The sequence below is a fragment of the Heptranchias perlo genome, chromosome 29 (assembly GCF_035084215.1).
Source record: "Heptranchias perlo isolate sHepPer1 chromosome 29, sHepPer1.hap1, whole genome shotgun sequence".
Lineage (NCBI taxonomy): Eukaryota > Metazoa > Chordata > Chondrichthyes > Hexanchiformes > Hexanchidae > Heptranchias > Heptranchias perlo.
In genome coordinates, this window is record NC_090353.1 from 34888240 (window position 1) to 34902795 (window position 14556).

Sequence of the window (14556 nt, forward strand, 5' to 3'; positions counted from 1 at the left end):
AAGCGGCGGGATGTTGGTGGGTGGGAGTGTGGGCCTGTATGGGTCCGTCGAAGCCTGAGGAGAGTCGAGTGAGGCGATGAGTTTCCTGACGGCGGTTGTCCGGCGCTGCAGGTACGGGGAGAGGAGGAGGAGGATCGGTGGCCGCGGCCTAGCAGAGTAACCCGGGCTTCAATACAGCGGGGCCGGGAGATTGGGACCTACTCGTCTCCCCGCTCCCGGGGGGGGGGGGGATATGTCTGTTGACGGGGTTCAGTTCCACAAGCCCCGGCCGCCCTCCTCTATTCCCGACCGTTGGGGCCTTTCGTCATGTGTGAGACCGAGCAGCAGGTGTGAGTCGGCTCTTCAACTGTGGGAGGCATCGCAATTGGGCCCTATCCCGTTCTGGCCCCACATCCCCGCACTTTCCAGGAGGGGGCGCTGCAGTGAGCAGGCGGGCTGCTCTTACCGCCCCCTGTTGGATAGTGCCTGCATGTGCATGGCCGCGAAGCCACCCGTGGTTGAATAACCTGCCTGAACTGACGCAGCGAAGAACGGTCAGGGGGAGGGTCAGAGGGGGAGAGATACTCGAGGGCAGCTGGCCCCGTTTCAGGAAAGGAGGAAATTGGAATCTTATCTTTTCGTTGTTGGGAGGGAGAAGCAGTTGAAGTGGAAAACTACGCATTGGGCAGCATGTCTCTCGGGGTGGGATACCTCAGTTTTGGCCCCCTCCCCTCTCCATCCCACAAATAAATTGGATGGCGAAGCTGCTTGGAATTCAGTAGGCTACATTTCCATTAATATCGCACAGGAGTCTCTGGAAGGGAAGCTGTCCCTACAGGTGGTCTCATGATGGATGTAAAAACATGTATTAAATAGTAAGCATTTTTTAAAATGTAAACAATAGGGTAATTACTTTGAACAAGAAGTATGCCCATGGACCTTTTTTCCCCTTTTAATGCTGCGCTCGATAAAGGACCTTGATAAACAGCTGGTCATGAATGAAATTAAGGGAAGAGTTAGAAGAGAAGCCCAAACGTTTCATGGGTATGATGGTTCCAGAGCTGCTGGGACCAATGAAAATGGTCAAGGATGTGTAATGTAAGACTAGTCGATCTCCCATGACATTGCGTACGGGGAGTTCAGACCAAGTGTGGTCTTCCGAAGAAGTGGCTATAGAGGACGTAGAGATTTAATTCAGACCCCATCTTAAAGTCATACATTCTGTCCTTATTTTTATACATTTCCATTATAAATGTGAACATGCAAATTTATGAGAGCTGCCGATATAAACTTGTCACTCTATAATTACACCCTCCCTCCAGTGGCAGTGCTGCAGCGACTCAAGTCAGGAGAGGGTGTGATTGCAGCATTATCTGGTTGGTATTGGCGATTTACCATTATAAATGTAGCAGAAGGAATTTATAATGGTAAAAGTTGGCATCAAATGTATTAATAAATGTAAGGTTAGAGAGACATTCTGGTATAAAGCTTGATTTACTTTCAGGGGCATGGGCAGGTAGAAACTTTGCAGAAAACTCCAGAACTTAAATGGGTTGGCTGGAGTCCACAATAGAGCAGATTGTACCTGCTGAGTGCCCTCTTCGTTTCTCTGAGTGAGGTTGCTATATGGGCTAACACCCAAAAAAACTAGATTGAGACTATCCAAATTAAGTTCAGAGCTGCAGAAGAGAGAGGAGACTCTTTTGTTCCATTGTTTTTGGAGTTGGAGTTGAACTTGGCAGGCAATCAATCAAGCCAGTTTTTATACTGACCACGGATTAACGACTGTGGATCCGTTTTTGGATAAAAAGCTTTGAGACAGTGAGAATGCCACTATCTAAAGGGGGAAAGGTAGGCAGAAGAGGGAAGAGTGCTGGGGAGTGAAATTACCATTAAAAAAATTCTCCTCAACTCCACTCTGGTTCTTTTGCCAATTATCTTAAAACTGTGTCCTCTGGTTACCGACCCTCCTGCCAGTGGAAACAGTTTCTCCTTATTTATTCTATCAAAACCCCCCATATCGAAATGAAGGGTGACACTGGTGTGCTACCACTGTGGAACAGTGAGGCTGGTATACACAATGATACACCGCTGGCATTTTAATGGTCAGTATATAACTCCAGTGCGGGAGAGTTAAAAATGGTACGAGTACGTACTTAGACTTTTTTTTAAAAAAGGATTGAATAGCCGTTTCCTGTTCCTGCTCTGTCCCAGAGTTAAAACCAAGCTTGCTAGTCCATCCTCTGCCACCTTTGTTGCTTCCTGCAGATGGCACCCTGCGCAGTACTTGGCCCCTGTCGCGTCGTCGAACTCCAGCCTGCGCGAGATCTGCAGCTCCGTCCTGTGGCGGCCCTCCGGCCTCCTGTCCCCGGGGCGGGTGGAGACTGCTGGCCTGGCCGCCCGGCTCTTCCCTTGGAACCAGCAGCAGGTCCGGACGAAGAAGCGTGGCACCGAGTACCAGCCCAAGACCATCAAGCGGATACGGACCCACGGCTGGCAGAAGCGCATCAGCACCCGGGGCGGCATCGAGGTGATTCTGCGGAGGATGCTGAAGGGCCGGACGTCGCTGACTCACTGAGAGTCACGTGGACGTGAGCCGACTGGGAACAGACAAGCTGTGTGACTGCCACACTCTGAACATCTTTGTATATATTGTATTAAACTCTTTGGGCTTAATTGGGCGCCTGTTGTTTTTGTTTGGGTCGTATCGGTCGGGAATAGGGGTCACAGTGGCCCGGACTTTGCTGGAGTGAGGAATCTCATGGCGTGCACCGTTGGTTAGATTTCTTTTTTCCTGCACACTTCAGCTCGAAAATTTTTTGTCCTGTGAGTTGCTGGAAGTGCGAGCTGATAACGGCGAGGGCCATGGGACAAATGGGACCAACAGTCTATCTCACTAAATAGTGAAATTTAAGCATTGAGAAAGAAACAGAGCAATGACGGAGAAGAAGGGTGAATTAGAGTCAAATCAGGCACAGAAAGAGAAGGAAAGAAAGTTGGATTAAGAGAGAGGGGAAAAAAGACAGAAAGGAAAAGTAAGAAAAAAATTGAAATTTAAAATTTTTTAAATCTCTAGGAAGAATTTACTACCTGCAGGAATGAGATGCAGCAGTTTAAATTGTTCCCTTTCTGAACTGGAGAGGTTGATTGGCATGGCATTAACAAATGTCACGCATTTAAAAGGGTACTTATGCTCTAACTTATTGCGGCAAGTTTAATGTGCAAAGTTCTTAAAAATAACGGAAGGCTAAAGGCAAGATGCTATTTGTTCGACCAGCCAGTTCTGGAGATTTACAACTTATGGCATGTCTTTTCTTCCCCTGAATGTCCTGGCCAATTTGCGCATTAATAACATTTAAATTTTTTCCAGCAAGATTTGGGCCACTACAATTTGTCTCAGCGCACCTGGGCCGAAGGAAGGGGAAAAAAAAAATCAGCTAGGGTTCCTGCTCTTGATATCTTTCCTGTGACTCTTACTGGAAACGACGCATGTGTGAATGTCAGGTAGTTCGAGGTTTGCGCTCGGCTGTGATTCCCCCACAGTCGAGTAGCCCGTCGCCACTCATTGTCTAGGCACACGCACAAAGAATGGTCATTTAGAAACGCTGCCTACGCCCAAGGAACCAGACCCCAAGTCAGAGTTAGTGCGTTAAGCAGCAGATGGGGAGAAACCTTGGGTGAATAAAGACCAAAACATTTCTTGAATTAAAGGGCAATTTTAGTGTGGGGGTAAATATCACCTAAAATACAGATTAACTGGCCATTCATATGGTTGCTGTTTGTTTGGTCTTGCTGTGCATAAAATGGCGGTCGTGTTTGCCTCCATAACAGCAGTAACTGCAGTTGGGAATTTAGGAATCGCTAGACGAAAAAGAGCAAGGTCCATCTGGTTCGCTTTCTACCACCCTGGTAGTCGGATTGGTACAATGATAACTGAGTCGTTGATTAATCATGGCAATCAATGAGTCTACAACCGACCCAGACACAAGGTGAGGAAAACCCCCAGTGGGGGAAAGCTTTGGGAACCATGGGTCCAAAGTCACCTATTCCTCCCACACATGCTACACTTACCACATGTCATGTCTCAAATTACTCATAGACGGGATCCCAAAATGTTATATTCTGAAAAAAATCTATCTAACATGCATTTGAATTAACGCAGAGAGGTGATGCATTTTGGAAGGAAGAATGTGGAGAGGCAATGTAAACTAAATGGTACAATTTTAATGGAGGATGCAGGAACAGAGAGACCTGGGGGCTCACAGACACACATCTTTGAAGGTGGCAGGGCAAGTTGATAAAAAAGCAAATGGGATCCTGGGCTTTAGTAATAGAGGCATAGAGTACAAAAGCAAGGAGTTATGCTAAACCCTTTATAAAACACTGGTTAGGCCTCAGCTGGAACATTGTGTTCAATTCTGGGCACCACACTTTAGGAAGAATGTAAGGGTCTTGGAGAGGGTGCAGAAGAGATTTACCAGAATTATACCAGGGATGAGGGATTTCGGTTATGTGGAGAGACTGGAGAAGTTGGGATTGTTCTTGGGTTAAAGGGAGATTAAATAGAGGTGTTCAAAATTCTGAAAGGTTTTGATAGAGGAGATAGGGAGAAACTTTCCACTGGCAGAAGGGTCAGCAACCAGAGGACACAGATTTAAGTGGTGGGGGGGGGCACAGTCTTCTTGCATATCTTGAAAAACATTTTAATTTTTATAAGCAAACAGGCCCATTAACTGGCACAAATTGAACACAACGAGTCCACCTCCTTAATGCTGGCAAAGCATTTGATTTTTATATCTCAACACTTTGCGAGTAGAAACCTTTTATATCAGTGTACTGCATTAAGAGTTGCCACAGTCGATGCAGTCTCCACATTGAAAGACCAGCCATCAGCGTCTTAAGATTGCAATTCTGGCAGAGTTAGTCCGACCTCAGGGACAGCGGAGGAGTTGTCGTCCTGAAACATAAATGGGAATTGGATGAAGGCCAGCTGTTTAGCGATTCGCTGTCAGACAGCGAGATAGACCTGGAGACAGTGGTTTGGCATCAGAATTAGCTCGTTTTCTGGCTTGAACGAATCTGTCCTTCACTCACTGGTGTGATAAAAGCCACGGTGAAAGAAATATACTTTCTTTCACAAGATCGCTCTCGGTGAAGGCTCTTCAGACCATTTCATCTCAGCCTCCCGGAATAACAACTGTACTGTCTCCCCATTACAGCATCGGCTGATTCATCAATGCATCCAGTGTCATGGAATCTTACAGCACAGAAGGAGGCCATTCAGCCCATCGTGCCTGTGCCGGCTTTTTGAAAGAGCTATCCAAATAGTCCCATTCCCCCACTCTTTTCCCCCTAGACCAGCAAATGTTTCCTGGTCACAATCACTGAGGACCCCGTACCAGCTCTCAATCACTCTCTTGCTGGCGTTTGTCTTAACTTTGCCCTTTACAGCCCCAATCTTGTGCCCGCTTGTCCTGCGTCTTTGGAGTCTCTATAGGTATTACTCCAGGTTTGCCTTTTCTAACCCATCAAGTATGTACCTCTATAAGTCCCTCTCACATGTCTGTTTTCTAGTCCATAAAGAGATCCCGTCACTCTGGCTCCCATTTACGTCTGCATACCTGTAGCTGGGATTCAGCCATGTTGCTGTCCTCTGTCCTGTTTCTGGCCCTGGGTGACACCTTATCTGATCGCTTTCCTGTTCTGAGGAGTGGGATCTTTCCCCTCCTCCACACTTTCCTCTCAGAGACAGAATTAAGGGCCTCAAGTCAGATGGACAACATCCACCATCTTAAACACCCACTCCCTCCACCACTGGCGCACTGTATCTGCAGTGTGTACTATCCTCAGGATTTTCTGCAGCAACTCGCCAAAGGTTCTTCGACAGCACCTCCCAAACCCGCGACCTCCACCAACCAGAAGGACAAGGGTGGCAGGTGCATGGAAACACCGTCACCTCCAAGTTCCTCTCCAAGTCACACACACACCATCCCGACTTGGACATATGTTGGCTGTTCCTTTATCATCGCAGGGTCAAAATCCTGGAACTCCCCACCTAACAGCGCTGTGGGAGCACCTTCACCACACGGACTGCAGCGGTTCAAGAAGAAGGCCCACCACCACCTTCTCAAGGGGCAGCTAGGGATGGACAATAAATGCCGGCCTTGCCAGTGACGCCCAAATCCTGAGAATGAATTTTTTTTAAAAGTCCCTAACCCAAAGTGACAGTACACCCCAACTCTCAGCATCAGAAAAGTATTTCTTTCCTTCTTAATTAGTGTCAGTCAGGTCTGTGACATTCAGTTCTGTGGCAAAGATGAGTGGGGGGGAAAAAAATGGACTTTTCATTTCGAAAATCTTTTTCAGACCGGTTTAAATTTTGGAAATTTGTGGCTACCCACTCATGAACCGTAACTAGACAGATGGTGACACCGATCTCAGTTGACGGAGGAAATGAAGAGTTGAGAGACAGCAGCAGCGGCCTCAAGGTCGAAAAGGAAAGGAAATAAGAGAATCTGGCTAAGCATTATTCCATAGAGAGGCCTCGGGCCTTGTCTCTGTCGGTTTCCTTTCCTTTTTCAATAAACAATCTGGACAAGACCTAGTCCACAAAGAGATCCCGTCACTCTGGCTCCCATTTACGTTTTGTCCCATTACAAATGCAAGCTCGATTAGAGCCAGTCCATACAGAGGTTTCAGGCCTTTTCTCTGCTGGTTACAGCTGCTGGTTTTGTGCCTATTTGATTGGAGTAAGGCCCAGTCCAGAATGAGCCCTGTTCCCCAGCAGGTACCATTTAAATATCTCTAATAAACAAGGACCTGGTCAGTGGTATTGTCAGCCTCTCTTCACAGTTGCTCTGTCTTTCACTTTCCATCACTAATGAGCAAGTTGGGCCTGTTTTGTCCAGAGTGTATCGTATTGCAAATTTCCTGTCTATCTCTTTCACTGCCCCAGTCCTAATCAAGCTGTTGACTTGAACTGTCAGTTTGGCTCTGTCGGTAGTACTCTCCCCTCTGAGTCAGAAGTCAAGCCCCACTTCAGGATTTATTAGTCATTGGCATATATTAGGCTGGCAATAAAGAACGAAAGAATTTGCATTTATATAGCGCCTTCCTCAACCACAGGACATCTCAAAACACTTTACAGCCAATTAAGTACTTTCGAAGTGTAGACACTGTTATAATGTAGGAAACGCGGCAGCCAATTTGCACCCAGCAAGGTCCCACAATTAGCAATGACCAGATAATTTGTTTTTTATTGATGTTGGTTGATGGATAAATATGGCCCAGGACACGAATACCTCTGCCCTTCTTTCAAATAGTGCCAGGGGGGTCTTTTAAGTCCATTTGAGAGGGCAGACAGGGCCTTGGGATAACGTCTCATCCAAAAGGCAGCACTTCTGACAATGCAGGACTCCCTCAGTACTGGCACTGGGAGTGTCTGCCTGGATTATGTGCTCAAGTCTCTAGAGTGGGGCTTGAACCCACAACAGCTTTACTCAACGGGCGAGAGATTGCTACCCACTGCACCACAGCTGACATTGTGAGAGGAGGGGGAAGGAGACTTAAAGTCAGCACTTGGGTTTGTGTGTGCCCAGATCTACAGTGGAGGGAGGCTGATGGTCAACCCAGGCTTTGAGTTGGGCTGGCTTCTAGCCAGAATGAACAGACCGTCCGAAAACGAGCCTGGTCTCATTTTCCTTCAGAGACTCAAGCACGTTAACTCCAGATCTATAACGTAAGGGGAAGAAATGGAATTGAACAGGGAGGACGGCAGAGAAATCCAGACTTTCTTTTTTCTCTCTAGCTGACACGTTTTATTGACCTTGCTGTGTCCAGCATTGAATGACATATAGAGCGTCCCTCACACAAATTAACATCAGCGGCCTGTGATGTGCAATTAGTGGGAGGCAGTATACAAAGCAGTGCCTGAGCATCAGTCAAATGAAAGCGTGCTGGACACAGGCCAACAAAAGGCTCCCAGCTATTAAATCCCTCATAGGAGGGGAGACTAGATATCACCTACATTAATAATGCAAGAGGTCATCTTCAATGGAAATCGCACAACTTATCAATGGCACCTTGTGATATGGAACAGAACCATACAGACAAGGAAGTTCCCAGGTTTGATTCCTACTCTGATTCTGTGCTGAGTTAGCAGATCCCAGTGGGTATGGTAGTGTACTGGTTATGTTACTGGACTAGCGATCCAGAGGCCCAGACTAATAATTCAGCAGAACACAAGTTCAGATCCCGCCAGTTTGAGGATTTGACTTCAGTTTAAAGAAAATCTGGTGACCATGAAGCTATCGGATTGTCTAAAAACACAACTGGTCCACTAGTGTCCTTTAGGGAAAGAAATCTGCCGGTCTGGCCTATATGTTGACTCTTAACTACCCTCTGAAGTGGCCTAGCAGTCAGAGCAACTAGGGATTGGCAATAAATGCAGGCCTTGCCAACAATGCCCCCATCCCGAGAGAATAAATTGAAAAAACAAAGTGAGTGTTGACACCACTGTGTCAGACAATGAGTTGGAGGTGGGTCAGGACTTACAGCAAACAGTCCACAGAGTCTATTTAAAAACAGTCTCTACGAACTACAGCAAACAGAACTCGTGACCGAAACTACTGCAAAGTCTCCCAATAAAAGCAGGGTGATTTCTCCAGCAAAATGCAGTGAGTGGAGGATCATTACATAATACAAATTATGTGCGTAAAATCAATGCCAGTCACTTACTGCAGTGTGGGCTCCAGGCGTGATTGACGGGGTAATTACCCAATCGTTTCCATTTCTGGCCAGGACTAGTGGTGTCTAGCACTTAAATGCAGCCTTAAAAAAAGTCTGGACGGTGGTGAGGGAACTGCAATTGGGCTCCAAATCCTCCGTCGACACACAGAGGGAACCCGTTCCTGATCGCTACCCAGTGCTCTCTGCTGGAATGCGCAGGGATATGGACGGATCGAGCTAGGTTGCGATGCCCCACATGATTGCATAGTCTTCCTTTCTACCTGACCTGGGCCTCATCGGACAGCATTGAGGAGATCGTAACCCTGCATTGAGCCCGTGATCTCTTGAGAAATTGGATGCAAAATCTGGACGATTCACACAGTATGGCAGAACCATGGCTCAAATTGTTGATTCTATTTGGCTGTGTGAGGTGCCAAAGCAATGACGCAGCCCCGGCTTAACTGCGTATTCTACAAAAGAGTCAAATACATTTGATTTAGTTTCTCCCCGCAATGGGCTGACTTCCATGGGCAGCCAATCCCCTCCGATACCCCACCCCAAGCGGCCAATATTCGACGTGTAAGGCCTGGCAGTACGTGCTGGCAAGCTATTCCACTGCAAAGTGCATCACAGCCCCCAGCCCGATCCTAACCTCATGCTTTTCTGTAGGGATTACTGGATCGCAGTCCAGAGTTGGAAGCCTTTCCTTCCCTGGCAGATTGTTCGTAAGCCCATTGCTCTGATATGGTGGCGTCACCTTGTTAATCCCAATTCCCCACCCTTTCTGCACATTCCTTAATACCCTTACTTCGCAACTGGACATGACGCCTCAATTGATTCGGCGTCTGTGGTCTTGTGGGTTAGTGTGTTCCACAGTCTCACAACCCTTTGTATGAAGATATTTCTGAATTGACTTAACTGGATTTACGTAGGTTAACATAGAGTGTACAACAAAGAAACAGGCCATTCAGCCCAACAGGTCTGTGGTGGTGTTTATGCTCCACACGAGCTTCCTCCCACCCTTCTTCATCTTACCCCATCAACATATCCTTTTATTCCTTTCTCCCTCGTGTTTGTCCCCTTAAATGTATCTATGCTAGTCGCCTCAACTACTCCTTGTGGTAGCGATTTCCACCCTCTGGGTAAAGAAATTTCTCCTGAGTTCCCTTTTGGATTTATTAGTGATTATCTTATATTTATGGCCCCTAGTTCTGGTCTCCCCAGCAAGTGGAAACATTTTCTCTACGTCTATCCTATCAAACCCTTTCATAATCTTAAAGGCCTCTATCAGGTCACTCCTCAGTCTTCTCTTTTCTAGAGAAAAGAGCTCCAGCCTGTTCAATCTTTCCTGCTAGGTATAACTTCTCAGTTCTGGTATCATCCCAGTAAATATTTTTTGCATTAGTTCAATTTTGGATTTGTTCAAAAGCCACCCTACGGCTCCCCTCGGGTGAGATCAACCGGCTCAGTACAAACGAAAAATCCACATCAGGACCTTCTACTCCTCACGACTGAGTTGTGCTGCCTTTACGCTGCCGTTACATGTGCCAACTTGCCTCAGGTGGTAAAAATCTTTTCTTTGAGTCGGAAGATCATGGGGTAAATTACTCTTCAGCAATTGAGCCTACAATCTAGACCGGCATTTCAATGCGGTATTGAAGGAGTGCTGCATTGCCAGGGATGCTGTCTTTTGGATCAGACGTTAAATCAATGTACCATCTGCATGTTCAGGTGGGCATGAAAGATCCCATGGCATTATTCCCGGGGTCTTGACCAAGATTCCTCCCTCAATCAACACCACCAAAATCAGATTAACTGGTCATTCGTCTCAATGCTGATTCTGGGATCTTGCTGTGCTGCAGTACAAAAAGTAAGGTGGCAGCCGTGGCTCAGTGGGCAGCACTCTCACCTCTGAGTTAGAAGGTTGTGGGTTCGAGTCCCACTCCAGAGACTTGAGCATAAAATGCAGGCTGATGCTTCAGTGCAGTACTGAGGGAGTGCTGCGCTGTCAGAGGTGCCATCTTTTGACTGAGGCCACATCTGCCCTCTCAGGTGGACGTAAAGAACCCCACGGCACCATTTTGAAGAAGAGCTGGGGAGTTCTCTCTGGTGTCCTGGCCAATATTTATCCCTTAACCAACATCACTAAAACGCTGGGTATTATCACATTGCTGTTTGTGGGATCTTGCTGTGCGCAAATTGGCTGCCGCGTTTCCTACATTACAACAGTGACTACATTTCAAAAAAAGAAGTACTTCATTGATTGTAAAGGGCTTTTGGAACATCCTGAGGTCGTGAAAGGCGCTGTGTAAATGCAAGTATTTCTTTCATTGTCTGTGAAGTGCTTTGGGACATCCTGAGGGTGCGATAACATGCTGTATGATGCAAGTCCTTTCTTTACGAGGGAACTATAAATTGCATCTTTATATTAAAACGAAGCCCCCATTGGACTTCGATTCCCCTTTAAGTGAAAGCCGAGCGAAGGTAATCTTATTTTGAATGTCAGAACAGATTGCAAAGCTTCAACAGGAACATGAGACTAACAGGCTACAAATTTTTTTTTAAAATTGCCTTCCTAAAGGTCTGTTGGGGAGCGCAGGAGCCACACAGAACCTGACCTAGTTTCAAGAATGTTTCTGTCTTAAATGAGAAGCGCCCCGGGGTGCGATCCGAATGCAATGTGTGTGCGTCCTTCAGGAACAGCTTTGTTGCTGGGTATGAAAGGCTTCGGAGGGGGTGTCATTTATTATACAGCGGAGGCTCTAGGTAATGAGGATGTGCTGCTGCGGCTGTTTTCTTTGGTCCCTGTTTTTCTACAACGGGGGGTGTCCAGTCTTTCTGCCCATTCAGCCTCGGAGGCCATGTCTAAAGTTTAAATCCCCACTCCCAATTAATTTGCCCTCAGGTTGCTGCCACTAACAGATCTTGGTGTTTTAATTTAGAGTTTATCTACCAATGAGAACAGCCCTTTGCAAACCTTCAGGCCCATAAAATCTAAACTTGCATTTCTTTAGCGCCTTAACAGTAAAATGTCTCAAGGCGCTTCACAGGAGCGTAATCAGACAAAAAAATTGACACCGAGCCAAAGAAGGAGATATTAGGACAAGCTTGGTCAAAGAGGCAGCTTTTAAGGAGGGTCTTACAGGAGGGAGAGAGAGAGAGGTAGCGAGGCGAAGAGGTTTAGAGAGGTAATTCCAGAGCTTAGGGCCGAGACGGCTGAAGGCACGGCCGCCAATGGTGGGGCAAAGGGATCGTCCAGAGTCCAGAGTTGGAGGAACGCAGAGGAGGATGCACAGGAGTCCAGAATTGGAGGAACGCAGTGTTCATGGAGGGTTGTAGGGCTGCAGGAGGAAAACAATAAGCCTGGGTTTTAAACTAATTAATTAATTCTGGGAATATGGGCGTCGCTGGCAGGGCCGGCATTTATTGCCCATCCCTATAGTTGCCCTTGAGAAGGTGGTGATGGGCCTTCTTCTTGAACCGCTGCAGTCCTTGTGGTGAAGGTGCTTCCACAGTGCTGTTAGGTAGGGAGTTCCAGGATTTTGACCCAGAGATGATGAAGGAATGGCCGATATATGTCCAAGTCGTGATGGTGTATGACTTGGAGGGGAACTTGGTGGTGATGGTGTTCCCATGCACCTGCTGCCCTTGTCCTTCTGGGTGGTGGAGGTCGCGGGTGTGGGAGGTGCTGTCGAAGAAGCCTTGGCGAGTTGCTGCAGTGCATCCTGTGGATAGTACACACTGCAGCCACAGTGCGCCGGTGATGGTGAAGACAGTGGATGTTTAAGGTGGATGGGCTGTAGATCAAGTTACTGCTCCTGCTCATTATCTGGTAAGCCCTGCTGGAAAGCGGTTGTGTGGTTAGGACATGATCGGATTCCACTGCGATGCCCCACATGGCCAAATAGCACACGAAGGCTCACATGTGATCATGTACTGACACAGGGAACCGTGCCCCAGCAAGAATCAGTGCCTTCAATGAGGAGAGGAGAAATGGAAGGAGAAAAAAAAAGAGAACCAAGAGAAATGAGCACTGTGTAAAAATATCTTAACTGACATGCAGACAGAAGGCTGGCATCCTGCTCTTGCACAGCACTGGCAGGGGCTGTCACTTTGTGTCATTAATATTCAGCTGAAGCCTATTGCAGAGTGCTGGCCTGCTCATACACAGGGCTCTTTCAATCATCCTGGCAGGACATTCTGGAAGCGATATCATTAAAACAAGCCATTATTTCATTTGAGACATTTTGAGGGCACCCAGTTTGGAGAGGAGGGGAGGATGCAGTTTGTGTGGAGCTGATCCTCTGGTCTTACATAATTAGTTTCTCCCTCCCGTCTTGCACCTTCCTGTCCCGAAGGTGCTGACTCTTCCCTAGCAATGCCCTCCGGTACCATTAATTCTTCACCTGTGGGAGCCCAGGCAGTAAATAGCGGTGGGCTGCTTGACTGGGTAAGGCATCACAGTCAAACTCGATCACGTCCTCACGTGATGTTCACACCCGTGCGGTTTCCAGCACGAGTCACTGGAGCGAGAGCCCTGCCTGATTGTCAAATGCCAGCCCCAGAGGCGATCAGCTAACTTAGCAGAGATTGGAGCTGGAGCCCTCCAGTTTTCTCATCTCCCTTCCAGAAGGGGCTGACTCAGGCTGGGTACTACTGCACAGGTGGCAGGCACTCTCTGATAGCTCGAGTGTCTGAGTGTGGAGATGAGTGTGACAGAATGCTATTCTACCATGGGGGCTATTGCAAATCAGTCCTCATCCAATAGATAAACATAGACCCATTTGCCAGCAGGGGCAGTGAGCAATGGACAGCAATCACTAACTCAAACTCATGCTGATTTTACCCCTCCCAAACCCAGAAGTTCTGAGGGGTAAATTAGCTAGCTCAGCCCAGACCGGGGATTCAACCTGGAACCTTCCAGTTCTGTGCCAAGCATTGTCCTTTTAATGGACAAAAGTGGCACCTGCCTTCATTTGAAATACAATTCCAGTGACAGAGGAACAGCGGTTGGCCATTCAGCCCCTCAAGCTCGTTCCGCCATTCAGTTAGATCATGGCTGATCTGTACCTCAACTCCATTTACCCGCCTTTGCTCCATATCCCTCGATACCCTTACCCAACAAAAATCTGTCGATCTCAGTCTTGAAAATTTCAATTGACCCCCAGCATCCACAGCCTTTTGGGGGAAGAGAGTTCCAGATTTCCACTACCCTTTGTGTGAAGAAGTGCTTCCTGATTTCACTCCTAAATGGCCCAGTTCTAATTTTAAGATTATGCCCCCTTGTTCTGGATCCCCCCCCCCAACTAAGGGTTACCCCTCCCTATCTCCGCAACCTCCTCCAGCACATAGAAACATAGGAACAGGAATAGACCATTGAGCCCCTCAAGCCTGTTCCACCATTCAATTAGATCGACCCCCCCAAGGTTTGCCTCTCGGCTCTTGTGCATTCACCCTATCATTGGCGGCCGTGCCTTCAACCGCCTAGGCTCCGTGCTCTAGAATTTGCTCCCAAAGCCCCTCCACCTCTCCACCTCCAAGAGCCTCCTTAAAACCCACCTCTTTGACCAACCTTTTGGTCACCCCTCCTAATATCTCTTTCTTTGGCATGGTGTCCATATTTTTCATTACACCTCTGTGAAGCACCTTGGGAGGATCTTCTGCGTTAAAGGCGCTATATAAATGCAAGTTGTTGTTGTTGTAACTTTAACCAGGGCACAGCAAGGCGGCCACCTGCTTGTAAGGACATCGAGTGAGAACAGGATCGAATGTGCCGCTCCCTGCAGTCGAATAGCCTATCGTGAAAAGCGAGTCGCGGGTAGGGTTGCCATCGCTGGTTGGACATATTCT

At 47.5% G+C, this 14556-nt stretch overlaps 1 protein-coding gene across 1 annotated transcript; it reads left to right on the plus strand.

The window, feature by feature from the left end:
- mrpl34 (mitochondrial ribosomal protein L34) lies at positions 1-2655 on the plus strand. The gene is made up of 2 exons (XM_067968738.1): positions 1-111; positions 2248-2655. The coding sequence occupies exons 1-2, from the start codon at positions 77-79 to the stop codon at positions 2555-2557; spliced, it is 345 nt and encodes a 114-aa protein (XP_067824839.1). The 5' UTR covers positions 1-76; the 3' UTR covers positions 2558-2655.
- The last annotated feature ends 11901 nt before the right edge of the window (positions 2656-14556 follow it).